Source organism: Agelaius phoeniceus, chromosome 15, assembly GCF_051311805.1.
Source record: "Agelaius phoeniceus isolate bAgePho1 chromosome 15, bAgePho1.hap1, whole genome shotgun sequence".
NCBI classification, from domain to species: domain Eukaryota; kingdom Metazoa; phylum Chordata; class Aves; order Passeriformes; family Icteridae; genus Agelaius; species Agelaius phoeniceus.
This window is the reverse complement of record NC_135279.1, coordinates 6,896,332-6,923,296: the sequence shown is the minus strand read 5'-3', so window position 1 is coordinate 6,923,296 and position 26,965 is coordinate 6,896,332. Positions and strand designations below refer to the sequence as shown.

Below are 26,965 nucleotides of genomic sequence, written 5' to 3'. Positions count from 1 at the left end.
GGCAGGCAGATGGCCAGTGAGGGGAGTGTGCCTGTGCCCAGCTGTGGGGGCTGGAAAGCCTCACACCTGGCCCTTCCCATGCCACAGAAAGCTGAGCCTCTGCCAGAGGTGTCTGGCTCCAGCCAGCACTGGGACTGCGCAGTATTGGGGAGCTTTGGCCTCTGCTTTGAGCCTGGAATGGATTTGGGTGAGAAAAACATGACATTTCCACCCACCCCAGGCACTGCCATCCTCCCTCCCACCCACCACTTCCACCAGCCAGGCTTGGACCCCTCCCAGCCCCTCTGCTGACTCGTGAGGCAGAGACACTGCCAGCACCTCCTGGTCACAAACCACAGCAGCCAAACCCCCTTGACTTGCCCCTCCAGGGACCCTGCCTGTCCTCCTGCAGGTGCAGAGCTGCCAGCAGGGCCACGGGGGGCTGACGGGAAAAGAGCCACATTCCTGCTGAATTTGGGAAGAATTGGGACTTGGCATTTTCCACATGTACAAATCCCTAAGACCCAGCCAGGCCAGAGATGGCCAAATCTTAAAACGCTGTAGCCCAAGATCAGGGCTAGGCTCAGAGTCTCTCGCCCTTGTTCTCAAACAGCAAATGCTGAAAAGCCACTGCAAGATGTGCATGGAGCACTCAAAGGAAATACATGGGAGCAGTGGCTTTTGGAGCCTCCTGTGCAGCAGGCACAGAAGAGCCAGGGCTGGAGCAGGGTTCTGGGTGCCCTCAGGCTGTGCCACCCCCCAGAGCAGCAGATCTCCCCAGCACACAAGCCCCGAGCAGCCCCATCAGGCACCAGTGGCTTTCTAATAAGCTTTAATAGTGTCCGAGGTGAGCGAGGCGCGCTGCAGTCCCTGGGCTGTGCACCGGGCTCCCTCTGCTGCCGGCCCGCAGCCCTGCCCCGGGAAGCTCTTCCAGCAGAGGATGATGGATGGTCGGGATGCGGAGTTGAGAGGCACCCGACGGTGCCCGGGAGCGCTGCCCTCCTCCCTCCACGGGGCTTATGGGCGGGAGCACAGAGAGGCAGGAGGTGCCAGCAACTCACAGCCCCTGCCCTGCAGCCCCGTGGCTGCTGTTACTGAACTGTGCTGTGCTCAGGAATGGGAGGTTGTTCTGCTAGGGGTGCCAGGAACCCCTGTGAATGCCTTGTGGCAACCACAGCCATGGCACAGGGAAGGGAGGGCAGACAGGACCCGGGAAGAGACTCATCCTCTCCTTCCTCCCAAACCAAACTAAAACAGCTCCTCCAACAGCCCTTAGGCTTGTGTGTGCAGAGCTGGCCCCCAGCACAGCCCCGGGCAAGAGCCAGGCTGGTGTCCCCAGCGCACCCTCGTCCCTCACAGGGCCAGGTGACAGAGGCGCATGGGCTCCCTGTTGTCCCTCCCGTCACTGAAGCAGGTGCTGAAGAAGGGGCAGTATCTCTCTGCAGAGACCTGGTGGAAGGTGAAGAGGTGGGACATGTCCCCAGCATCAAAGAAGGCCACGGTGCCCTCCTGGCAGTCCAGGAAGACGCCCACTTTGCGCGGGGGCCGGCGGGGAGCCAGGCGCACCCAGGGGCTGGCGGTGGCCCAGTACTCTGTCCTGTTGCGCAGGCGCAGCGTCCAGTAGCCGTTCTCTGGGCACAGCCTGACCTTGGCTGCCCTGTCCACAGCCTCAGCAGCCACCCCCAGGTCCCACTTGGTTTTGCTGCCCACCCAGACCTCCCAGTAGTGCTGGCCACGGTCGAAGGCCTGCGAGCCCAGCACGTTGACGCACTGACGGAAGCGCCGAGGGCTGGCGGGGACAGGCTGGGCCCGATCCCTCTCTGTCACTGCTGTCAGATCCCTGGACAGGACCAGGTTGGGGTGGGCTGACTCAGGGTCAAAGGTGAGCGGGGCAGGAGCTGCAGAGACATCAAGTGTGACATTTTACCAGCTGTACACTCCCTGTGCAGAGCATCCCCGGCCCACCACACCCATCCCTGCCAGCGAGGTGCTCACCAGGGCAGATGGAGCGCAGCATCTGCCTCCAGAAGATGTACTGCAAGGGGCCACTGTGGCTGTCCCTGTAGTGCTGCAGGTCCAGGGCAGGCTGCGTCTCAACACACACCGAGGGCCTGGGGCAGAGAGAGGCAGGCAGGGTCACTCCCTCTGCTGAGGCACTGCCAGTGCAAGCAGGGAAAGCACAGGCAGGGCTGCAGGACAGTGCTGCAGGTGACAGATTTGGTAAAGACGGGACACAAATGTCTCTGCTTGCTCTGCCCCAGTGCAGTGAGTGGCTCAGGGCAGAGGTGCCCAAGACAGAGCCAGCAGCACTGCTTGTGGAGAAGTGACTCCTGGCAAACCCACACCCAGCACACCCAACAGGACTCCTGGCCAGGCCTGTGGAGTCAAGCTGCATCCCAGGGAGGGAGGGGACAGGGACACACTCCCCTATGGCAGTTCTGGCCCTCAACTACTCCCAGCCTCAGACAAACTTGCACCTCAGGGTCACTTCTGCAGCCTCATGAGTAGTAAGAAGCTGAGGAAGGGCAGGGGGAAGATGAAGCACCCAAAGTCTGTTCCCTCTTGCAGCACACATGGCTCTTGCACCCATTCCACTCTCACCTCTACCCACACTTCCAGCCATGTTAACACATAGGATGCTCCCTGGGAAGAGCATCCAGTGTATGCTGGGGACCAACCTCCACCTTGCACAGCACCAGCAACTTCCTGAGCACTTTGTGGTGCTTTTAAAACTTGAGATAAAGTGCCTCTCCTATGTGGTCCCAGCCAGGGACCAAGATAAGCTCCTGAAAAGGGAATCAGCTTCTTTCATGCCAGACATGTACCTGATATCCAGGCTCTCCACCTGCAGGGAGAAGCAGAGAGAATTAGCAGCAACTCTTATTCATGCAGCTGCACAAATAAGTTCTTTGTCCTGCCTCCTGCTGCCACACAGCACAGAGAGAGGAAACCAAGCTACCAGAACCACATCCTGGGGAAAACTGTTTGGGCACTCGGATGGAGAATGAGGAAGGCTCCCAAGAGCCACCACATCTGATATCACTGTATCCCTTGTGGCTAAAATCTCCAGACTCCAAAGGATTGGGTAGATAATCCAGAGGGATGGCAGTGAGAATGACTTTGGGGTACAGCCTAGTGCTGTTATTTAAGACTCCCCCATCCCAATTTGAGATCCTGAAATATCTTTCAGCCTCCTGCCAGAGTCAGCAAAGCATCTCACCTCCAGCAGTGACACATCTTCCATCTTGCTCAGGGTCTGCCTGACGTGCTCGATGTCCCTCTGCAGCACTGCCATCCCCTCCTCCAGCTGGCCAACGTGCCTGTGCAGCTGGGCCAGGGACTGCTCCTCCTGCTCACCCAGCTCTGCCAGCACAGCTCTCTCCTCTTCCTCCAGGATCTGATGAAGGCGAGCAAACTCAGCCCGAATCTTGAAGTTCAGCTCCCCAGACACTTTCTGAGCAGAGGGAAGAGGCAGAAGGTGAGTCCAACAGCTAGAACACACAAGGAGGGGCACAGGATGGCTGTGCCTGTTCCTCTGCTTACAGAGCCCTGGAAATTTGAGGTTTAGACATAGCAATGAGTTTTTGGATGGAGAACAGGACACAAGGACAACCTTCAAGGCTGCAGACCCAAAGGGAAAAAACCCAACAAACCCCAAAAAACAGCTCCACCAAAGGTGTGGTCACTGTAACTACAAATCCCCACATGTAGTCACAACCCTCTCCCACACCACCAGGAATTTGCCTGTGGGCAAGACTGGGGCTCTTTAAATTTTGTGGAGCTGCAGACTCAGCTGTTCAGGTCAGTTTGCATTTATTTCACATCATTCCAGGCCCTGAGCAGAGCTGCCTGACGGGCAAGCTGCACAACCTAATCTCTGTCATTAAGGCTGATAAAATCCCATTCAGCTCTATCCAGAGGTCACTTTTTTCCAGTTGTTTACTCACCAGCCTGGTTGTGTTCTCACTGCCTTCCTGCCTGTTTACAAGAGACAGCCAATGACTTTTTGTTTTCCTTAAATCTTTAAGCTTTTAATCTCCAAGTGCAACCTTAGCCCTCATTACTTTCTCGAGGAGTGCTTCCTGAAGTGCACATCCCTTTCTCCTCACAGGAAACCCATCTCCCTAAGGGATCTGAAGCTTCACCAGCCTCCTCTTGGTCTAGCAGGTGTTTGTGCTGACCCACACAGGAGGTGCAGAGCCTCCCGTTCACATCAGTGATTTGCTCCTTTACTCTTGAGACACCTCTTGGCTCTTGTACAGCAACAGGAAAACACGTGCTTATGTGCTAATATTTGTCCATTAATCTCAAAGGTCTATTCGATATCTGGCAAAAGGACGGAGGTTTGAAATGGAGCAGGCTGGGGAATCAGAGGCTCCAGTCAGAAGACAGGGTTTTCCCCTTATCTCATCTTTGAACTACTTCCATTTTCCTTTAACTGTCCTTCCTTGGTTTTAATGCTTTTATGCCACCCAAGAAAGCAGCACAGTCAGCCTGTGGCTGCTCTCACTTCACAGATCTGTACCAACAGGGAGCCTGGTCCCTCTCAAGCCCGTGGAGAGCACTCAGGCTCTTCATTCACCTCAGAGCTTTGCAGTGAATCCCAACACTGTCCTTGTGGCAAGGCCAGCACTCTTGCAGTGCCAAGCCTGCCAGTGACCCAGTTCCTTCAGCTTTGCTTCCATCCCTTCTGACATGAGAGATTTTAGAGCTGCCAGGAGTTAATGCTGTCCCAAAGAGGCAGCACAGCAGGGCCAGAGCAGGCTGCCCACAGCTCTCACCACTCACCATGTCTCAGCTCTGCTGCACCAATGCACTTTGCAAACATTGCATTAATGAGTGTTAACGCTCCTCCCAAAACCTCTGCTGATTATCCAGCAGTGATGAGCTTGGGCCTTCAGGCAAGGGAGCTTGTGTAGATCCCCACTGTTACTCATCTAGATTTTTACAGGAAGATGAACTAGACCTCAGCTGTAGATACACACACATCCTCTGTGAACACTGCCCAGAAGCTGCCTGAAGAGCAGCTCCCACAGGGTGTTACCGTCAGGCTGCAGATGTCCTCCTGCACCACACGCTTCCTCTGCAGCAACTTCTCCAGCTCCTTCTGACGGGCTTGCAAAGCATCTTCCAGGTGCTTCTGCAGGAACAAGGAGAAGAAGGTAAGGAGGCCATTTCAGCACTCTGCTGATTCAGGAGCAGTCCCAATTCCTATGGTCAGCATCAGAACGAGAATACAACAGGATCTCATATAAAGGCTGTAAGGAGAAGCAAGCACCTGATGCACAGCCTTGAGAATTAAGCATCTGTACATGTGATGAATCCAGTTTATTTTTATCACTGGGAGCTCCAGCCTGGGATATCTGTTTTCACAAGCTTTAAATGCTGCGTGCTGTGAAGGGACTGTCCCCTCAAGCAGAGCACCTGGCACAAGCAGCCTTCAGCCCCTTCTCACTTAGGGAACATATCCTTAAATGAGAAATGACAAAGCTGTGGTTGGAATCAGACACAGCAGTGAGGGAAACAAATGCAAAAGAAAAGAAAGAAAGAAAAAGAAATAAAAATGCAACAGACAGCTGTGAGGAAATAGGGAGAGGAAAGAGACAGAAACATCAGTGCACTTGGGTCGGGTGAGGCTTCACACTGGGGGAACTGCCTGTGGGAGGAGGGGTGGTGGCTGCACAGGGCTCATGGGGCACCTGTCCCCTTGTCCCTAGCCTGGCAGGAGGCACTCACCTGCATCTTGTGCCGCTGCTCCCGGGAGCCGCAGCGCCGCACCTTGTCCACCAGCCCGGCCAGCAGATAGTGCGTGCGGAAGGCGCGGCCGGGGAAGCTGCGGCGGCACTGCGGGCACGAGGGGCCGTGGGCGCAGCTGTCCCAGTAGCGCAGGATGCAGCCCCGGCAGTAGTGGTGCATGCAGTCCAGCATGACGGGCTCGCTGAACAGCTCGCAGCAGATGGCACAGGTCAGCTCCTCCCGCAGGCTGCGCTCCTGGCTGCTGCCGGCCATCCCTGCGGGCACACGGTCCCACCTGAGCTCCCTGACACCGACACGCTCACATCCCCAGCCCTCCGCAGGCCGAACCTCTGCCGCTTTGGGGCTGGCTTTGGTTACCAGACAGGGCCTGTCCAGCTGCCACAGCGGGTGCGTGCAGGGCTGGAAAGCCCCGAGTTAAAGAGCAGCCCCGGCCGAAGGTCACTCCCTTTGGAGTAACAACTTTCAATTTCCCGTCACTTCACCAGAACTGCTCAGTGCGTCTGACAGGGCCCAGCCTTGTGTCCCCACCCGGCCCGAGGGCAACCCGCACCCACCCGCACCCCGAGGGGCTCCCGGTGCGGCACCGCCGCTGCCGTGCGCGGCTCCCCGCCGGCTCCAGCCCCGCGGCGCGCACCGCCCGCTCCCCGGGGCGCAGCCCCGGCCGCCCGCCGTCCCAGGGACCCCACCGTGCTGAAACGGCTTAGCTTGGCTTAGCTTGGGTTAGTTCAGTTTCGTCCGGTCAGGTCTAACCTAGTCCAGTCCAGCTGTGTCCAGTCCAGCTGTGTCCAGTCCAGTCCCGTCGCTCTCCCACCTCCGACCCCAAGAATTCGGGGCCTCCGCCACGCCCCTACCCCGGACTGACGCCCGTCCTAACCAATCACGACGCGGACACGCCGCGCGCCCGCCAGCTCATTGGGTGGGATCCCGCGGAGGGGGCGGGGCAGGGCCCCTCCATGTGATGCGGTCACGTGCGAGAGCGCGTCGGGCCAGCTGCGGGGGCTTCACGCGCCGGCCGCGGGAAGGCGCGTGCGAGGCCGGAGAGCGCTGGACCGGACTGGATCGGACTGGACCGGACTGTCCCTGCACTGTCCCTGCACTGTCCCTTCGCTGCCGTATACTGTCCCTTTACTGCCCCTGCACCTCCCCTGCACTGGCCTTACACTGCCCTGCACTGGCCTTACACTGCCCCTGCACCGCCCCTGCACCGCCCCACCGCTGCATTCAGTAAAGAGCACAGAAACGAGCTCCAGCCAAAGCCTCCCTCCCTCTCCCCTGCTCACGGTATCTTCAGAACACAGCTCTGCCCAAGGCTTTGGGGTCACGGCTTTGGGTTACCTCAGAAATCACGAGGGCTGCGGGCTTGTTAGTGAAAGAAAGAAAGAAGGAAGGGTTTTCATCCCTGTGTGGTCACTTGATGCTGGCCCTGTGATGTTGCGGGAAGTGGCAGACATGGTGGACATATGAGAAAAATCACAAGAACTTCCAATACTGGAAGTAAAAGAAAATAAAACTGAAAGGAGAGGGGACACAGGGACTCACAGGAGCTGCACAGACCACCTGTCTCCTTCCTAACCACCATTAGAACCAGAGCATGCCCCCAAAAGGGTGATGTGCCAGGCACTGCCCAGCTACTCCCCTCCTCCTCCTGGTGCTCTGTTTGCTTGTTACAGCAATGCAATTAGTGCAGAACGTATTTCTGCCCATCTTCATTTGCTTGTCTGAGGGATTTTCCCAGGCTTTCTCTCACACTGTGCATGCTTGGTCACTGGCATGTGGCCACAGCAGCTCTGCCTCTGCCTTGTCCCCAGCAGCCCCTTGGGCTCACACACTCACCCACAGCCCCATGCTGATGTTTGGACTTGGACCAGCACTGCATGCATGAGGAGCAATCAGTCCTGGGGGATGTTGGCCTTGGGCAAGCGAGGTTCACCCCTTGGCCTCTGGTTGGCCAAGCAAGTGACACCCATGGACACCAACAGGGCCAGGCCATGGCCAAATGGGCTGGCAGCTCCACACAGTTATTGTGGGGGCTCAGGACTGCTCTCTGAGCAAGGTGGGTGTTGGGTGCCCCCTCCTGCTCCAGTACCCACGGTGGCTCTGGGACAGGGATGCCCATTCCCCACTGAGAGTCCTGCTCACTGGGCACTGCAGGACAAGAACACATTGGGCAGGGATTATTTCCAGCAGGCTGAACCTGCTCCCATTGCTGCCCTTTTGTCCTTTCCACTGCACAACACAGAAGAGTGCCCCTGGGAGCATCGTTAGGATGATGACACTGGGATCCATGGGTGCCTGAACAATCCCCTCTCAGCTGTGACTTCATGCAGCAAAACCTGTCCCCACATTTACATCTTTGTGCTTCCACTAGGCTGGCTCTCACCCTGTGAACATGCAGGGCTGAAGGGGAGCAGTGCCAGTGCCAGCCCATTGCAGTGGGACTGCAGCTGGTGTTACCTCCCACCCTCCTGCTGCGTGCCAGCAATCCTGAGAAACAGCTGGCTTTGAACTCATGGATTCTGGATGGGACCTGAATCATCTGCTTAGGTCCATCCTTTTGAGAGGGAAATGGCTTTGTCATCTGTGTCCTCCTGGCTTTTGCCACTGCTCCTCCAGGAGACATTATAAACTATGCACAGACACACAGACAAGACTCCAGCACAGGACACACAGCCTAGCATGAACCAGGATGCTGCTCCCTTACCTGGTGACGGGTCGACCAGGTGATCCTTTATTTGTGCCAGGTAAAAGCATCAATAATTGCTTTTTAGCAGAGATCTGGACTGTGCTGTGGAAGGTTATGCTCCCCCAGCAGCCCAAGCCAACAGTGCTGGGAGGTGTCCCTGTGGATCAGATCTGTGCTGTGGTCAGAGCTCCTCTCTCCTGTTATAGAGCCCAGGAGGTGAGAGTCTCGCAGGGGCACCTGTAGGCCCAGTGTTTGGAGAGGCTGTAGCTGGATAACTGAAGCCTCACCCTGAAACAGCAGAATTTGGGATAGCTCAGCTGATGTTGAACTTCCCCTTTTACCCCAGCTGGAGTCTAGTCCTGGTCCCTCTGCAGTGGGAACAGCAGGAACATCCCCCTGGCATGGCACCAGGCTGGGCAGTGCCAGCACATACCCTGCCAGGGCCCAGGACTGTGGGATGCTGCTCTCCTGGAAGAGATGCTCTGTACCAGGGTGTGGAGCTGCCAGCTTGGGTTCAGGTGCTGCAGGACATCCTTCAGCACCCAGCAGAGTCCTGGAACCCCTGATGAATAGGTTTTCCCAAATAACTCCTCTTGGTGCCAACAGAACCTGTCACTCATGTAAAATTGCTTATTTCCATCTTTGCAGGTTTGAGCTGCAAATGCAGATTTCGGAGCCAAAGGAGGAGTGGCACCATTTTACCATGCACTAATCCATCAATACAAGAAGAAAGTTCTAATACAGATGGGGATGTCTTTGTCATGGCCATTTCACTTTCTGGGACATCAGCTACAAGGTCTAAATCTAGCAGTGAGTGCAGTCATTTCCCAGTGAGCACATCTCCCTTCTGGGGATTGAAAACACACCCGAGCGTCCCCCGGTCTCAGATTCCTGTTTAAGAGCTCCTGGCATCTCCTTCCTTTCAGCACTCACTTCAGTTGGCAATGTAATGTTTTTCTTTCTTTTTTTAGCACATCCCTCTTGGAGGGATCCAAGCTCTGGGCTGGGACCTGAGAACGCTGTGTTTGGAGAATCTGATTATGCACTGGGGAGGTGAAGGATAAGATGGATTGAGAAGGGCTTGGCTCAAAGCACATGGATTGGGTCCAAACCTCTTCACCATTCTCCATCCCATGCAGTAAATGTGTATTCTTGGAGATGGTGTCAGAGGAACTGTTTGGCCTTGCTGGAGGAGGGGGATGAAGTGGGAAGTGCTGTGGGTCTGGGAGCTTCCCTGGGTGCCAGTGAAACACGAGGGGAAGGGGCAGCAACCACTGATCCCAGTGTCAGACCCTGGTGTCAGCTCTCCAGATGCAGGCAGGGAAATTCCACAGGGGACAAGATTTGATTTGCATATTGATTTCCCTGTTTCACATTTTTGCATTTTGATTTCCTTGTTTCACATTTTTTAGTGCAAATACACTCCGAGGACTTTGATTCTTCCGGATCCTGCTCTCCTGGAGTCTCTCCTGGAGGATCCTGTGCCTCTCCCTGAGCAGTGCCCAGCTGTGGGAGGGACTGAGGGGTAAATTGGGGTTGATCTTTTCCGTGTGCTGACCTGGACAAGCCCCAGGTGGAGAACTCTGTTGGGGTGAGGATGGGGTAGCTTGAAGCCAGCCCTTCCCTTGGCATCTCTGGTCAGGAAGGAGTGGGGTGCTGCTGGTCCAGGAGAAACCCCCAGACTCCCCACATCCCCAAAAGCAGGCTGCATCCCAGGAAACTGCTTCTCTGGACTCCTGCCAGCTCTTTCCTGCACTGAGACCTGGAGGGGGAAGAAGTGGAAAGGGATTGCTGTAAACAGAAAGAAAAGAGTGAAAGAAAAAGGGGAAAGGTAAATCAAAGCAATAGCAGCATCACTGCTAATGGATATTACACTTCCCTCCGTGAGCTCAGCTGCAGGGAGGTGATTTAGAGGCCTCGGTTAGAGAGGTGAGCAGGAAATGAAGCAATGCTCTGAGATATGGTATCTTTGGATAAATAGCTGCAGGAGGAAGGTGACCAGAGGTGGCCATTATTTGCCAATATTTTCTCCCCAGTCCCAAATGATATTGCTGTTTTGCTAAAGCCAGAGCCTTCAAGGCTTTGGAGCCTCTGAAGCTGTCTGACTATGAGCTGGCAGCCATGGTCCAGGTGAAAGCCCTGCAGAGATGGCAAGAGGTGTTGAACAGGTTCAAACCATCCTAAACACACCATGAAAGGACCCAGGTGAAGTGAAGGCAGGAGTCTGAAGGTTTGTGTCATTTTTGCCCTCATGTGTCCAGGAGAAGGGTTGGGGAACAGCATGGACAAATCCATCTCCTACTACATGGAGGGAGGGAAAAAAGGTCTGAAACAGGCAAAGGGAGAAGAACATGGCCTAATCATGGTTTGTTTGGTTTGGTTTGGTTTGGGTTTTTTTTCCCCCAGGGATGCTCAAATAACTCAATCCTGGGGGACCAGTTTCATGTGCTACTGAACTTCTCAGCCCAGTCTCCCTCTCCAGGACTCCTTGTGTGAACAATCATGAGCAGGCCTGTCAGGCAGTCTGTCCTGCCCTGTGAGATTCCCCATGCCACCCCTCTGAGCAGCCAAGAATACATCATGTTTGCATTCCACCAGCATCCTTCAGCTCCCCACACCCAGGCGCCAAAACCAGGAGATTTTTGCAAATATTAACATTTCTGGCTGCCACTTGTGTGCCTGTTTACTCTGAGCTGTGTGTGAAACCTCTCTGATACTCCACACACAGCATGGGCTTGGCCAGAGCAGCTTTGTCCTCTCAGGCTTCCCTGGGATGGGTTGTGTGTCAGCCCCCAGCCATCCTGCTGGCCACTGCCTGCAGGATGCCTGGAATGCTCTTCTCTTTCACTTGGATCTCTGGTTCAGGGTGCTGAGTGTTCATAGATGTGCTAAGCTGCCCCTTCAGAGCCTGAAGCATTTGCAGCTTTTGATTTTTAATGTTTTTTTAGGTTTCATGACCTCAGTTCTCTCTAGGAGGGGTGTGGGAAAGGTCTTCATGACCTCATCTTACAAAAAGGGGCTGGGCAGGCTGGGCTGCTCAGGATGCTGGGGTCTTGTCCATTAGGATCCACATTCCAGTCTCAGAACACAGTAGCCATGAAAGCCATGCCTGTGGTCACATCACATACCCAGATTGCTTTCTCCTGGCTGGCCTGAGGCTGTTTGCTGTACTCATCACTTGCATTAGAGACATCTGCAGAGCCCAGTTCTCTCCCTGATGTCACATATGAAAGTCTTCAGCCCATTCAGTGGAAACAGAATTCATTTACCATTACACAGCTTTCAAAAGCCAAGGGACGTTTCTGCAGAAGATTCCACAAGAACAATATTTCTCAGTGCAGCATTTCACACACAGCACAGGTTGTTGGGCATAAATGTCCCCCCTTGCTATTCATTCCACACTTTGCTATCTGAGAAAGATGCAGATGTGCTCCCAAATCTCATTCATTTTGGAGAAACTCAGACTCCACAATGCCTGCAGCTCAGCAGCCTCAGCCTGGAGGCACTTCCTATGCTCCCAGAAGGATTTAAAAGCAGCTCTTTACAACCTGGCTCTACTTCTCCCCCTTCTTACAGCCACACACTGAAAGCTGGAGCCTGAGAATCACCAAAGAGGTCATCAGAAACAAAATGGAAGAAATTCAGTTGCCATCGAGAGAAATAACCATTTCCCTTAAAGAAATAATTAAAGTGGCTGTAGCTTTGTTAAAGAATCTGAAAAATCCTCAAAAAGATTTTCCTTCTGGAGCTGTCACCATAACAACGAATGTTTGCAAAGGATGCAGAGGGGAGGGAGCAGGGGAGATGTGCCCTTTGTCAGCACAGAGTGCCCTGCCCAGCCACACAGCTGATGGCCACAGGTGATGCCAAGGATGAGGGGCAAACCAGTGTAGTCCTGGGAATATTGCACAAACCTGAGCTGTTCCCAGTGTCTGTGCTGGTGAGGTTGTGGCAGTGCTTGGTTGGGCAGCTCAGTGCCACCCAAACCCTGTGTCAGAGCTGCCCTGAGCTGTCCTGGGGCCAGGGCTGCCATGGGAGCCAGGCTGAAGGTGAGGCCAGGGCTAGGGGGTGGCCTGGGAGGCTGCAGCTCCTGCCTCTGGTTTTGGCAGTACAGAAAATGCTGAGAGTGATGATCTTACCACAGGGATGAATTGATCTTTTACAAAGTCCTGCCTTTTGCTTCCCATCCAAAGCTCACAAACTGATTTATTTGCAATAGGAGATGAGGAGGCTCCTTCCTACTCCTTTTTCAGGGCAATAAGCTGGGGTACTGCCTTGCCAGGACAGTTGTCAAAAGAGGGAATAACCCATCCTGGAGACACAGCCGCAGGGCTCCTGCCACCTTTCCCCTTTCTCCAGCTACCTAGGCTGGCTGTGCTCCTCTGCTTTACTCTGCAAAATAACAATGCACACTCTCTGGTCCTGCCTCTTCTTCCCAGAGTGAATGTCACCCTGAAGGAGCGTGGTTTTCCCCATGGGAAGCTGAGCTCCACGAGCTGCACCACTCGAAGGCACTGAGTGCTCCCAGAGGTAATGCTGTGCAAAGCCGCATTTCCCTTGATACCTTGAATATCTTAAATGCCTGGGGAGAAATAAGTCTCTTCTCTCTTCAGCACGAAATGGCTTTCAAAGTAGATTTGCAGGCTCCAGACTCACCTCCCTCGTGTCTGGTGTGAGCTCTTCAGCGAAGGCAGAGAGGAAACCGCTCCTCCAATAATAAATTGCAGGCACGCGCTCCCCTGAGCAGTTGTTTGGAAAGTGTCCCATATGCCTTGTGCCAAATTTGCTGGCCAGGGAAGCTCAGTGGTATTAGCATGTTCCAGTTAATTAGGGCTGTGAGTCGTCCTTTTCATCGCCTGAAGAGCTGGGAGAAGGACAAAGCCAGAGCACTGCCTTTATAAGGCTTTGTGCTTTACAGCACGGTCCCTGCTCAGCTCAGCTCGTGTGTGCTCTGCTCATACCCTGGGGACACAGCTCTTCCCGTGGGGCACTCGGTGTCATACCTATCTCTGAGTGTCAGACACTGGCTTGTGAGTCATGTTTCTGGGGAGCACGGAGCCAAATGGATTTTCAGCCAAATCCCTGAGTTTAAATCAGGAGTGGATCTGACCCTCCTGTGCTCACACACTGCTGCCAGCCCAGCCCAGCACTGCTGAGCTGAGCAGGACACAGGTAATCTGCTCCCTGCCCACAGCTGATGTGGGTCCCCATGGGACCAGAAAAGATGGGACAAAGCAGTGATGGAGCAAACATGATCCTGCTGCTGCCACGGTGGTGCTGAGACCTGGATCCCAGCTCCTGGATACCTGGTGCCTTTTGGCAACACCAACCACATAGAAGACAAGTCGTGCTCTGAATTTTCCAGCCACTTGCATCACTTTCAGTCTTGACACTTTGGAAGAGTTTAGGCTGGGGCTGCCATCAGCCCATCCAGCTCTGCCTGTTCTCATCACACAATCCAGCATTTATAGAGCTGTTTGTCATCTCAGGAGTGACAGCCTGGGCAAAAATGTCTTTGTGGAACTGTGCAGCAAGAGTATCCAGTCTGGGAGAGCAGGACCTTGATGACAGAACACGCTGCTTAAATGAGATGGGCAACTTAGAAAGAAATCCCATAGGGCAAAGTGGGAAAGCAGCTGCTGCTGCTGCACACCCAGGCACCAGGTCCTCTGCTCCAGGGGTGAGCTTGCCAGAGTGAAGCATTTTTATAACCTTTTTTATGTACAGAGAACTGATATACATCAAATGATTTGCCCAAAGGCAGACAGGGAGTCTGTGAGAGATGGGGGAACCACGTTCCAACCCAAAATCTCATCCATGTTTCTGTTTTACCCAGACAACTGCTGGGCTACATCGTATCGTATTTTTGCAATCCCAGCTCTGAAGAGCTTATCTGACTGCAATTATCCTCTTCTGCAGAAGCTGTTTTCTACCTGCCTCAGTACACAAACAACAAGCAACCCTCTAATAAATTAACAAAGCTTTGAGTGCAGTGACTTGCAGAAATGGCAGCTAAATGCAGGGGCCAGTTCTGGGCTCAGCAGTGCTGATGTCTGCCTGGACAAACTGCCTGGAGTCCTTCTGTCCTCATCCTGTGAGGATGATCAAGGGGATTTTATGTGTCAGAGTGAGATCCAGGGGTGGGAAGGGGATGAAAGGGGCAAACCTTCCTAGGCATTAATTGTTTAATCAAAGGAGCCCTGTGGGTTTGCCCCTAGTGGGGCAGGAGCTGAGGTGTGGTGATGTGTTCAGCAGGACAAATCCCTTTAATTTTTTTCCATATGATCATCTCCTTCCTGACTCACTGACCCCCATCCTGCAGACACACCCAGCATTCCTGATTTCTGCCTGCCCTGAAGGTGAGCAGAGCTGTGGCAGACCCAGGCCAATCTCAGGCCAACCCGTGGTTCATGTCTCCTCCTGCTTCTCCAGTACCTCTCACTGACACTATCAGTGTCAGATAGCTCAGATATTTTAGCCAAACCTTGTCCCTGATGGTGTCTCTGCTCCTTCACTTATTCCAGGAATGTTCACATGGGGACAAAAAGCTGTTACAAAATGAGAATCTGTTTTTAAATTCAGAGAAGGTACAGACAGCTTCCATCCGCCCTCCCACCCCTGAGTCTCTTTGTGGCTGATTCAGTTCCCAAATGCATCAGACTCCCAAATCCACTGCATCCGTGAACTCTGGGGTTCAAATGGAAAAGGGGCTTTTGTGTTACCAAAACTTGCTGATACTTTGGAGGCTGCTCAGGAAAACACAGGCACAACACCTCAGGAAGGAGCAGTGGAAATGTTTTGGTTACAGGCAGGTGGAATTAAACAGATGTTTAAAAAATGAAAAGCTGCTTTTTAAAGTATGTCACTGTTGCTGCTCCAGATGAAGCAGGATGAACCAGAGCATCTGGAAGCCTTGGTAACAGTTTTCTTAGAGATTCCTCCCAGGGAGTGAACAGATAATCCACCTTCCTTTCCTGACACAAGTGAAGCTACAGCAGATGGCTTACAGCTGCAGGGTGGTCAGACTGAGAACCTGCCTGCTCACAGAGGCAGAGCAGATTACAGGCCTAAAGACAGCTCTCTTCTCTGCCCCATTTCTCAGCCTTTTGACATCATTTTTGCTCCCTGGGGTACAAAATTCACTGTTGTATTTCTCAGAAGCCCGGGGGAGCAGACTCACTGCCTAATAAAAGCCCAACCACTGGGAAAGGCTTTTGAGCTGCAAAGATCCTTTGAATGATCCCATCATGTCTGGAAGGACATGAGGCTCCTGGGACACCCATGAAGGCATTTGTGGGTATCCAGCCTGTGTGGGAGAATACTCAAGGCTTGAGGTGACAACAGAGCATGCAGTGGGTCCTGGCATCTCTTCTCGGGGCTGCACAGCCTTCCACACCCCAGGACAATGCAAGGCACCATCTTTGTATTCCCCCATCCTCCTCCTTCAGAGTGTTGCTGATTGGGGCTGGGAGGACCCTCAGCTGCTTTGGGACCTGCAAGCTGTGTGGGGAGGTTGTTCTGCACCTTGGTGTTCAGGCTGCTGCAGTTTGTGCCACGGCTGCTCCTCTGAACCCAGCAGGAGTGAGAGGGGTCTGGCACTGCAGCCCCCAGGTGTCCCTTCCCTGGGGGGAGCCAGGCTGTGCTGCACCTGCTGCTGCTGGAACTCTGTTGTGGCTGGGTGAGGGTAGGCAGACTGGCAGGCAGCCTCTGTCTGTGGCACTGTGAGAAGAGCCTGACCCCAGGGACAGGGCTGGGGAGCACCCAGGGACTGGGGACCAAATTCCAGATTGGTGGGTGCCATTTGGGATGACAGTCCAGGTCTGCTGAGAGCTCAGCTGCACCTTTTTGCACTGCTCTGTGTGGTTGAAGAGCTGAGGTGATGTTTGGGAGCACAGCAGGTTTTGGTGCTCCACTGGACCCCTGAGATACGGGAGAGGACATCCTGGGGACTTGCACTGACTAATCCATGATTTAAGAGCTTGCAGTTGCTATCATGCAGCAAAGACCACGTGCCAAAAATGGCTGGAATTCACCCCATGGTCCTGATGAAGGTTCACAGCTTCAGGCAGCACAAATTTCTTTCCTGTCAATCACTGCCTTCTCCCCAGGCATCTCATTTCAACCCTGGGAAGAGAAGAGTGGGGAGTGGTAGCAAAGGAATCTGGGGAGCAAGCAAGGAAAATCTCACACAGAAGAAAAAGGAGGAAAAAAAATAATCTTGAGCTGAAATCAACCATCCACTGCTGAGGACCCTGGAGAGGAGGAGTACCCATGCACTGGGAACAGGGGAGTAGAATGCTCCACTCACTGCTGCTCTTCACCCCTCTCTGCACCCACTGGGAGACAGCATTGGCTCTCTCCAAGCAGTTTTGTCTTGTTCTACTTCCCACCACTCCCAGTTTTCCTGAGCAGCTAAATCAACAGCCTTAGGGGAAATGAAGGGGGAGAAGACATGAAACTCCCACAAAAATCCAGTTAGCACAGCTGGTGGATTTCATGCTTTTCCTTCTGAAGGGGAGACAGAGAGATGAGGGGGAAGATGGGACTTATGAGGACTCTTGTCCAAGTCTTGGGTTCAAGTGTCACTTTCTATGTGATTTCAGGAATGTTCTCATTCCTCTTTTTCTGCTGAGCCATTAGAGAGTTTTCCTTTTCGTGGTGTATTGTGAATTTTTGGCACAAAGGGGCGCTTGAAAAGCCTCCCCGTTTCCTTTCTCACAAAGAAAAGGAGACCAAAGTTCACTGTGGGGGTAAAGAACAAGACTTCTCTGATAAAGTTCCAGCTGTAGGTACTCAAAGCCAAGGAGAGGTGTCCTTCCCCTCAGCCTGTGGGAGCTTTTCCTAGCCCAGGTTTCAATTCACACATTGAGTTGGAAATCCTATGCTAAGAATACACATGACTTCTCCTTGAGGGCAAAACCTTTAAAAAGGTGGGGGTTATCTGTGCTTATCTGCTTCCTTGTGTTGCCTTTAGAGTGCTTTCCTGGGCTCCAGCGAGCTTGGATTTTGCAGATTTGGACACGAGGATGCTGCTTTTCTCTCTCTCTCTCTTTCTTACTTCAGGTGTGTGGACAGTGCACGCATCCTAAAATTGAAAGTCACTCAGTTTCCACATCCACAATGAATCTGGCTCTGGAGCAGATCAAGCCACTGCAAAGTGGCTAAAAACTTTCCAGCATTGCTTCTGTTGTATCTCAGGAGTCCCTGAAGTCCCGTCCCAAAGCTGCAGATTGCTGTGAGCACTGTGCAAACACTGAGACAGAGGAGGGTGGAGGGAGGCCTGTGGAAGCTCTGCTGAGCTGCAGGACCTGCAGACCTCTTGCTGCAGGGGAGATTCCCCCTCTGGACATGGCTGTGCCAGTCCCAATGAGTCAGAGCTTGAGGAGATGGGACAGCTGTGGGGTGAGGGCAGACAACACTTGCCCAGGTCTGTGGTATGGACGGGGAGCCTGCAGAGCTCCAGCTCCCAGCACTTCTCTCTGGAGAGGAAACTGGATGTGGTGGAAAAGCTTCTCTCTGCTCGATGCAAGAAGCCCCTCAGTGGCTGAACACTGTATAAACAGCAGCAGCAGGCTCCCTCCCCCTTTCCATTGCTGTTTGTTAAACACACGCTCTCTGCCTTTCTCTCATTCAGGAGCCAAGGCAGCATCCAGCTTGGTGAGACAGGGCTGTCAGTCACCCTGCCACAGGGGCTCAGCCTGCTCAGGGAGGGGTTCCAAAGCTACTCCTGGCCATGAAACACTCTCCAGCAGCTCAGATCCTCACCTGACTTCCTCTCTTCTCCGAGGACAGTTGCAGAAAAGTGCTTTTCACTCCTTTGCCACAGGTTGACTTGCAGAGAGTGGAGAGGACCAAGCGCTCGGTCCTGGCCAGCGATGAGGCAGTGACTGGAGGTGAGCAGCTCGGCTCCTGGAGGAGGAGGAGGAGGAGGAGGAAGCTCTGGCCTTTGCAGGTGGGTCAAGGGGGGCTCATCTGAGCAGCAGGGCTGAGAGGGGGCCAGGTCTTGTCCATGCCAGATGGTTTGGACAAAAAAGGTCCAAGCATCTGTGGGAAACTGGATTTGGGGACTGACAGTCCTGAGAGCTGGAATAGAGAAAGCAAATGAAATACTGACAAGGAGAGTTTTGAAAGATCCCTGAGCAGAAGCAGGGAGTGTGGGAAGCAGGATGCTGAGTGAGAGCAGTCAGGAGAGCTCCAGGGTGCTGCAGAACCCGGGCACAGGCAGCTCCATGGGTGCAGGTGAGGGGCTGTCTGAGAAATCCTGATCTCTCCTGCAGTCTGCCTCCTCGTGGCTTGGTACAAACCTGTCAGCTCCTCCGTGCTGGGGCTGCACACGCTGCTGGCACTCAGCTCTCTGCCACAGATCAGGGTCCTCAGAGAGGGAGATGCAGAGGGGATATGGGGTACAGGAGGAAAATCAGTGCTTGCTTTCTCTCAGCACCCATTGCATGTTAGTCCTGGAACAGAGACATCCTCTTATAGTCCTGCTGCAGATGCATTTCACCTACAGAGTTTCTGGTCTGTCCCAAAGCAGGATACTGTGTTTTCTCTGTTCTGTCACTGAATTGTTATTTCCCTCTGCTCCACTGTCTCACCTATCCCAGACTCCATAATTTTCAGGAGGTAACAGATCCCCCAGGTTAACCAGGATCCATCCACCACGCTGTCTCTTCCTTTCTGCGGCCCCAGCAACTGGTGTGTCTCTCTCTCAGTGCCACCCATTGATCCCTATGTCCCAGCCAGCCTTGCTCTGCTCCCATGGCACATCCACAGGGCAGAGGGCCCTGCACTGCTCCCCCCTGCTTTCTGTAGGATAAATTCCCATGAGAAAGCATGTATGCCTGCCAAACAGATCTCACCACCTCCTTTTTCATCCTGTCCTGAGCTGGGTGATTATGGCATCCTCATTGCCCTGTCCCCTTCAGAGTCTTCCATGGCTCCAGCTAGGCTGGGACATGAAAATATTTAGTGTGAGGAACCACAAGAACTCCCTGGTTTTTTTGTGGTTCCTCATCCTTGCACTTTGTCTCCCAGTGCCAGTTCTACACTGGGGTCCCCCAGGAGCAGTTCTGGGTGGCAGTGAGTGTCTGATGCCATGAGGTTTCTGCACCAGTGGCCCTGAGTTGGATAGATAACTTACAAAGCTGCAGCAGATGGTGGGCTGGTCAGAGGGTCTTCCCTTTTGCTGGAGTATCACAGCAAGGCAATCATCCCTTCACTGGAGACAGAAGGAGCTGGGATAATTTCTCTCTGTGCTTTGGCTTCAGGAAATCATCCAGAGCTGCTGTTTGTCCTGAAACCTGCCCATTGCACAGAGAAGATAAAATTCGTTCCCCTCCATCAGTCACATTTTGCATTTTCATGCAGTTCCTGAGATCTATGTTCAGGTTTTATGCTGAGATGCAGAGTCCTCTCTGCTGGTGAATGCAGGAGGCTGGAGTTCGAAAACTTGGGCTCTGCCCAAGCCCTGCTGTGGATGTGCTATGTGGTCTCTGGCAGGCTGGTTAACCTCCATATCCCCATTTATTGTGTTGTCCTCCCTTAAGTGCTGTGCTGTGGGGTGCAGGGACACTGAACTCTGCTGCCTCTTGAGTGTTGGAAGGGAACATGAAGGTGGTAGAAGGTGGCTTCTCCCAGGGTGACCACCAGCTTCTCATGATGAGGGATGGTCTCAGACCTCCATGTCATGGATGTCTGTCTGGATATGGGTCTGGGGATGGGATGAGGCAGTGCTCCTGACTGGGCTGCTGGAAATTAAGGGATTTGGTGGAGTTGAGCATGGGATAAATCAGTGAGTGAAGCCATGGAAGTATCTATCAGCCTCAGCCCTCACACCCCAACATTGCTGTAGAAAGAGTTTGTCATTGACCAAAGAGCAGAGACTGGCCCAAGTCCCTTCACTCCCTCTTTTTGATGCCATGGACTCCAGCCTCACTGCTTGGACAAAAAGAGAAATTCTAATTAACAAGCTCTGTTTTCTCCAGCCCTCTGACCATCCCTCTAGCCTTGCTTTCTGAACCCTGCCAGCCTTTACAGATGGCTCTTCCAGGTCTGGGTGTGCCTCTTCCAGCCTGGCTGAGTGCCTGGGGCTGCAGCAGGGACATGGAGGGAGCTGGGGCACCCCAGGAAGGAGAGGTGGATGAGTCCCAGGGCACCGGGTCTGGGCCCTCTGCAGGAATGGAGCTGCCACTTTGGTCACTGTCCCAGTCAGGGACAGCAGTGTGCTCAGTGAAGGGCTCCTCTGTGCCCCTCTTCCCAAAGGCTGAAGCTGCTGGCACAGGGGGCAGCTCTGTCTCACTGGGAGCCATCCCTGGGTCCCAGCCCTGCCTCAGGCTGAGGGTGAGGGTTATCTTGATACAGGCAGCACTCTGTTTCTGCATCCCTTCATGAAAACTCAGCACAGAAGAAAGGGCCTGGGTAGTACTTCTGTCTCCTCCTGGTCTCTCCTGCTGCTGTCTTGTCCCAAAAACAGTTGGCTCTCAGCTCCAAGGATTTTTTCCTCTAGTCTGGCAGGCCTGTTAGGCATGGGGCCTGACAGCAGCCTACACATATGCCAGTACTTCCATTACTTGCTGGAACAGTCCTCAGTCCACTCCTAGCAGCATCCTAGCGACCTCTAGGCAGCCCCTGGAGTGGGAACATTTATTATAATCATTTTGTCTCTTAATTAAAATGTCTTAATTGATTTGTAATAGTTCCCCTTTGGAGGAAAAACAAAACAAACAAAATCAAATAGTGACTCCATTAAGGCCATTTTGTTAGGAAGTGAAGCAGCTCCAGCAGCCATGATGCTCCTGGCTCCTCTCAGATGGTGGGCAGCTGCCAGTCTCCAGCAAAGGGAAATGGGCTGAGATGTGAGCACAGGAACTGGCAGCCAGTTGGTGGATGAGATGGAGAAAACGAGAAGGGAGTGTCCACTGGCCTGGTGCCAGGAGTTGGTGCTGGAGATAAATGGAACAGGCAAGCCACAGAAAAGGCAATAACAAGTGATAAAGTAATGCTGGGCAATCAGAAAGTTTAAATCCCAGATGGGTGGCAAGCAGGGAAAGTACAGTCACTGAAAGCATCCCCAGCACTTGCTCTGTTTCCTTGGCTGACCTTGCTCTCCTGGCAGTGGGGTTTGCTCAGGGCCAGGTGTCTGCCCAAGGGGCTGTGGCTGTGCCACCTTCCCAGGGCCCTGTTCCCCTGCTCTGCTTTCCCCTGCACCCACTGCATGGCACAGCTCTGAGCTCCTCTCTCCTGCCTTAGAACTTGAGCTTCCCCTTGGTCTTTCCAAGGCAGGGTTGTTGTGGGGGTCTGAGATCACCCTTAAACAAACCCTGACCCTAGCAGATCCACCCATTTTTTCCTCTGCTTCCTACCCTCCTAGCAGTACCTACATGGTGTCCCCTATCTCAGAGTGTCTGAGCCCAATAACCTCATTTACAGGAACCACTTGCACAAATCAGTCTGCAGAGTGAGATGTCAAGGCAGGCACTGGGCAGGGAGAGGGAAAGAGAAGGGGTCCAGCAGGGGTGGTTTAGTGCAGGCAGCTCTTCTGCTGGGCCTCAGCAGGGCCCTGGCTTTGCAGCTGGCCAGGCAGATTCCTGGGAGCAGCTCCTGGGGGGAATCACAACCCTTGCTCTGAGGAGGGGATATGAGGGGCCATGCCCATCCCTCTCCACACAGCCCACAGCAATTCTGAGCCATGGAGGCTGAGCAGGGACCAGTAACAGGGCTGGTCTTTCTCTTGCTGTGTTTGGATTCAGTGAACACCCTGCTGTGCCAACACTGCTGTTCCAGGGGCACCTAATGCCAGCCAGGGCTTCCAGGCTGTGCCAGCTCTGGCCCCAGGGGCTCCCTGCTCCCACAGCCATCCCACACAGGCCCTTGAGCCTCACGTGGCAGGAGGCTGAGGGATGCTGGGGCTCTGGCTCTCGGGCTCTCTGTGCCTGCATGCTCAGCAGCAGCTCTGTGGGAGGTTGTTCACAGCTTCAGTGGTTTATGCCCTGCACATGCATGTCCCTGTAGGAGCTCCCTCCTCTGCTTAGCCAGAGGATGCTTGGGTGTCACCAACACTGAGAGGACAGAGAGGTTCTTTTACGGATCCTGGGCAGAATGAAGATGGCTCTAAATCATGGTGACAATTAAAGCTCTGTTTCTTTATCAGGGTATTATGATTAGCGTAGAACTGAATTTATGATTGAAACAGCACAAGATTTCTACAAGGAGAATCAACCTAGTATAATCTACAAATAGCAAAATGCAGAATTTATAAATAATTTATGATTTCTAATCACCTAAGTAATAGAGAATTTATAATTCAACTTATAATTTATAATCACCTGGACCCTCTTCAGATTGGGCCAAATCCTAATACATGGTTTGTTGTATCATTGTAACAATCATAATCTGAACTCAAAAATCCTGCAAAGGAATATGAGCCACTCACTGAATCCTTGGAGAAAGCAGAGGATGGTGGAGGTGTCTCCTGGCCATAGGGTTCATGGGTCTCACTGTCCAGTAGCTCCTTACTTAGGACTTGTAGCTGTGCTCTGTGTGCTGTCACACTTCCCTCTTCTGTGATGGGGACACAACACCTGCCTGGCTGGGTGCCTGTGACCTTCAAAGCCAGCAAGGCAGGCAAGATTGCCTGATGCCTGGGAACCCTGAGACTGGCAGGGGAAGGAAGAAGAAAACTGGTTTGTCAAGTTGTTCCACAGGACCTTGAGGGCCTGATAATGAGGGCCAGGAATGACTGTGAGTTACATTTGATCACAGAGAGAGGCTCATGAAATGGCATTAGCTGTGCTACCCATTACTGGGAGGGAGAGCAGGCAGTACTGGGTGGATTGGGTGGTAGCATCACTAGCAAGAGCAGTGGCAGAGACTTATGCAGAGGCAAGGGAGACAGATATTTTCACCTGGAGAGGTGAGAAATAAGAAACAGAAAAAAACCTGATGTGCAATCTGTAAAGAAATAAATTGTCACAGGAAGTGGAGAAGAACACCTTGACTTTGAGAATACTGTGTTTTTCTCCTTTACTTATTCTTCAGGTGTTAGGGAATTTTTGTAGGCAAGTAAATCTCATCAAAGATGAGTGCAACCTGTGCTCTCACTTCTGCTGTGTCTGTGTTCCAGACCCCCTTCTCCTCCTTATGGAAAGTCTCAGGCCAGGCATGGGACCATTGGAGGGAGCCAACAGCACATTCACCATGGAGAAGACAGCATTAGATGAGAAGCTGTCACAGGGCTGGCCTGCCAAGGACTTGGTCACTCCCACCCAGGGTCTCTCTGGGTCCCGCAGTGTCATGATGGACAGCACCAAGATCCTGGGGGTCCAGGTCATCCTGATTGCTGCCTACTCCCTCATCATCCTGCTGGGCTTCATCGGGAACTCCCTGGTCATCTACATCATAGTGAAGTACAAGACCATGAGGACTGTCACCAACTTCTTCATAGCTAACCTGGCCCTGGCAGACCTGATGGTGGACACACTCTGTCTGCCCTTCACCCTGGTGTACACCCTGCTGGATGAGTGGAAGTTTGGAGCTGTCCTTTGTCACCTGGTTCCTTATGCTCAAGCTCTGAGTGTCCACGTGTCCACTCTCACCCTGACTGTGATTGCCCTGGATAGGTACCGCTGTATTGTTTTCCACCTGGACAGCAGGATTTCCAAGAGGCTCAGCTTCACCATCATAGCTGTCATGTGGCTGGCAGCAGCTGTCCTAGCAGGGCCTCTGGCCATCTTCAGGGAGTACCGGTATGAGGAAATCCCCTCCATTAACCTCAAAATGGCTGTGTGCTCAGAAAAATGGCCCTCTGCTAACAACAGAGATGCCACCATCTACAGTCTGTCCATGCTCCTCCTGCAGTATGTTCTTCCTCTCGCAATTATTTGTTATGCCTACACCAGGATCTGGTTCAAGCTGAAAAACCACGTCAGTCCCACTTCTAGGAATGAAAGCCAGTGCCGGAGGAGGAAGACAACCAAAATGCTCGTGATGGTGGTTGTGGTGTTTGCAGTCTGCTGGCTCCCCTTCCACATATTCCAGCTTGCCATTGACCTTGATCTGGTTCTTATCTTCCACGAGTACAAACTCCTGTACACTGTCTTCCATGTTGGGGCCATGTGCTCTACATTTGTCAACCCCCTGCTCTATGGATGGATGAACAAGAACTACAGGAATGGATTCCTTATGTTCTTCCGTTGCCAGAACAAGCCTGAGAGCATCCACACTGAAGGCTCAGTTAGGGGGAGGTCTTACATCTTCAGGGCCAACACCCTAAATGGGAGCATCAAACAGACTCCTGGCAATGGAGCACTGCCCACAGAGGTTTAGGGATGGGACATCCACCTCCAGGATTGAGGCTGGCTGGGCTCAGAGACATTCTTGGGTGAATGCCTTTTTTTGACAGAACATTGTGCTGCCAATCATAGCCACAGCAGCCATGTAGAAATACAAAATACCCCCTGTATCTCTCAAAACAATAAATCTGGTGTATTTTTGTCTGAGCAAATAACTTAATTTTTCCTTTCACCGCGTTCAAGTTATGCATGGAGACACAAGAAAAAATAACACACAGAGAAGGCTTTTATTTAGCCAGAAAAATACACCCTTCTTGCTATTTCCATTTGCCAAAGTGGGTTGCTCAACCTTTTACCCCCTGACACATTACACATTACAAATGTGGAGCTGATATTGTGTGTGATTGTTCATCTGTACGTCTCCTACCCAAAAGCCTTAATGATCCATCTTAGCTAATGCCTCCAAGGGGAGGGAGACCTGCACTCTGTTCTGCAAACACCTGCTTGTTAGTGCCATCACTCCTCTGACCTGGGGAGAGAGTGGGCTGGCACAGATTGAAGCTGGGCAATCCATGCTCTCTTGCCCAATATTTGCATAAATCTGCATTTGCAACCCACGGGATGTGCTCAAGTCCTCCGAAAGCCCAGGAGGTGGCAGTGGCACTACTTACCACAGTCTCCTTTACAAGTGCAGGAGCAGGGCTTTGGGAATGCCTCATTAGCCAGGGCCTGTGTGCCAGCACCCTGGGATTAGCAGGGAGGAGAGCAGGAAGGGAAGCAGATGGGTTCAGTTTCAGTCCTGTCGATCAGCTGCCCCAGATCTTTCCTCTCCTAAGGGATTGTCAAGGGCAAGCAGCTAAAGATGTGACTCCTGCCATGCAATAACTTGACAACATGACCAGAGAGGCAAAAAACTGCCCATGAAACCATTCTCCAAGGCACTCAGAGGGTTCAAAGCTTTCCCCTTGCTGAGGCTGAAGGTAGTATGGGTCTGAATATGGATGCTTCCTTTCAGATGTAACCTGCTTGCATGGTTTTCACAGATTTGGTGTCCTCTGGCAGAAGACATGGAGACTAAGGAAGATGTGTTCTTTCAAACCAAACTCTATGTTCTCCTCCTGAAGGCTTGTGTCAGCTGGGGAGTGTATTTTTAGCTCTGCCATCAAAGGAGTCTTGATTGCTACTGTGATCTTGGTGTCATCTCTAAAAGTCAGTGTTCATCAGATTGGAAAGTAACTCCCAGATGCAGGAAAGAGACTCAACAGATCTCCTCATGAAAAATAAAATTAAAAGAAAAATTTTGATGTGTAGGTCTTCACTGAAACAAGGGCAAGAGGTAAGAGGACCTGCAGTACTGAGTACACCAGGCTGGATGAGGCTGCTGGGCTGTCACATCTGGGTCCTCAAGAGATCAATTGCCAGAGGGATTATTTGAAATTCTGCCTTCTCTCTAGCTTGACCTGCCTCTGGCCTTTGTTCTCCAACTCAGCTTCTAACTGCCACAGTAGATTTTTAGCTCTTTGTTTATTTCTGCTCTCTGTTCCATTTTCCTAAATAGGTATGAGAAAGTTGTTTCTGGTTCCTTCCCAAGAGACATCAGTGCCAGTGAGGGGCTGCAGACCACACTTCACACTTGGAAGCATGTTGATGCCTAATAACCTCCTCAGCACCTGACCCTGCAGGTCACAGCCTGGCCTTCTATGCAGGAGATTCAGGATCTACAAAGATCCTGTCAGGAACTCATTGGTGTTCCAGTTTACAGGTCATCTGCTTCCTGACAGGCCAAGAAATGATGGGAGAACCAAGACACAAGTTAACCTCCTCATGTGAGTGCTGTGGAGTGGCAGTGGGAGTTTACTGTTCCATCCTGATGGAAGGGGGAGGATGTTCTCCTCCACAGCACTGGTAAATTCTGTCCCTGCTTAATGAGCTGGTCACTTCTACAACCCTGAGGAACTCTGCCCACCTTTCCATCAAGCTCCAAGATGCAAGGAAATGTTTATGTTTTAAAAGTAGTTCAAATGTGTGGAAAGAATTCAACTATTGCCAATAAACACTTCAGAAAGTGATTTAATACTCAATAATATAAGTCAGCGTAAAATAACAAATTTAGCAGTGCAAGCTTGGAAGCCAATCATGCTGCCAGGCAAGATGGATGAGGAGCTAAATTGCTCTTCTAGAGGCCTTGCCAAAGGTTTTGTCCTGTGACACCCCACACAGTATCTAACTGCAGAGCAAGGCAGATAATGACATTATG

The 26,965-nt window shown here is 52.6% G+C and overlaps 2 protein-coding genes across 2 annotated transcripts; one reads left to right on the top strand and one right to left on the bottom strand.

Annotated features, from left to right (window-relative positions):
• Positions 1-794: 794 nt before the first annotated feature.
• LOC129126847 (nuclear factor 7, brain-like) lies at positions 795-6,599 on the bottom strand. Its single transcript, XM_054643074.2, has 7 exons — positions 6,487-6,599; positions 5,716-5,990; positions 5,024-5,119; positions 3,200-3,433; positions 2,805-2,824; positions 1,975-2,090; positions 795-1,877 (listed from the first exon to the last, which is right to left on the bottom strand). Exons 2-7 carry the CDS (start codon positions 5,986-5,988, stop codon positions 1,333-1,335), a joined length of 1,284 nt encoding a protein of 427 aa, XP_054499049.2. The 5' UTR covers positions 5,989-5,990; positions 6,487-6,599; the 3' UTR covers positions 795-1,332.
• Positions 6,600-18,050: 11,451 nt separating this feature from the next.
• On the top strand, positions 18,051-25,878 carry LOC129126848 (neuropeptide Y receptor type 2-like). Its single transcript, XM_054643075.2, has 2 exons — positions 18,051-18,371; positions 23,541-25,878. Exon 2 carries the CDS (start codon positions 23,558-23,560, stop codon positions 24,740-24,742), a length of 1,185 nt encoding a protein of 394 aa, XP_054499050.2. The 5' UTR covers positions 18,051-18,371; positions 23,541-23,557; the 3' UTR covers positions 24,743-25,878.
• The last annotated feature ends 1,087 nt before the right edge of the window (positions 25,879-26,965 follow it).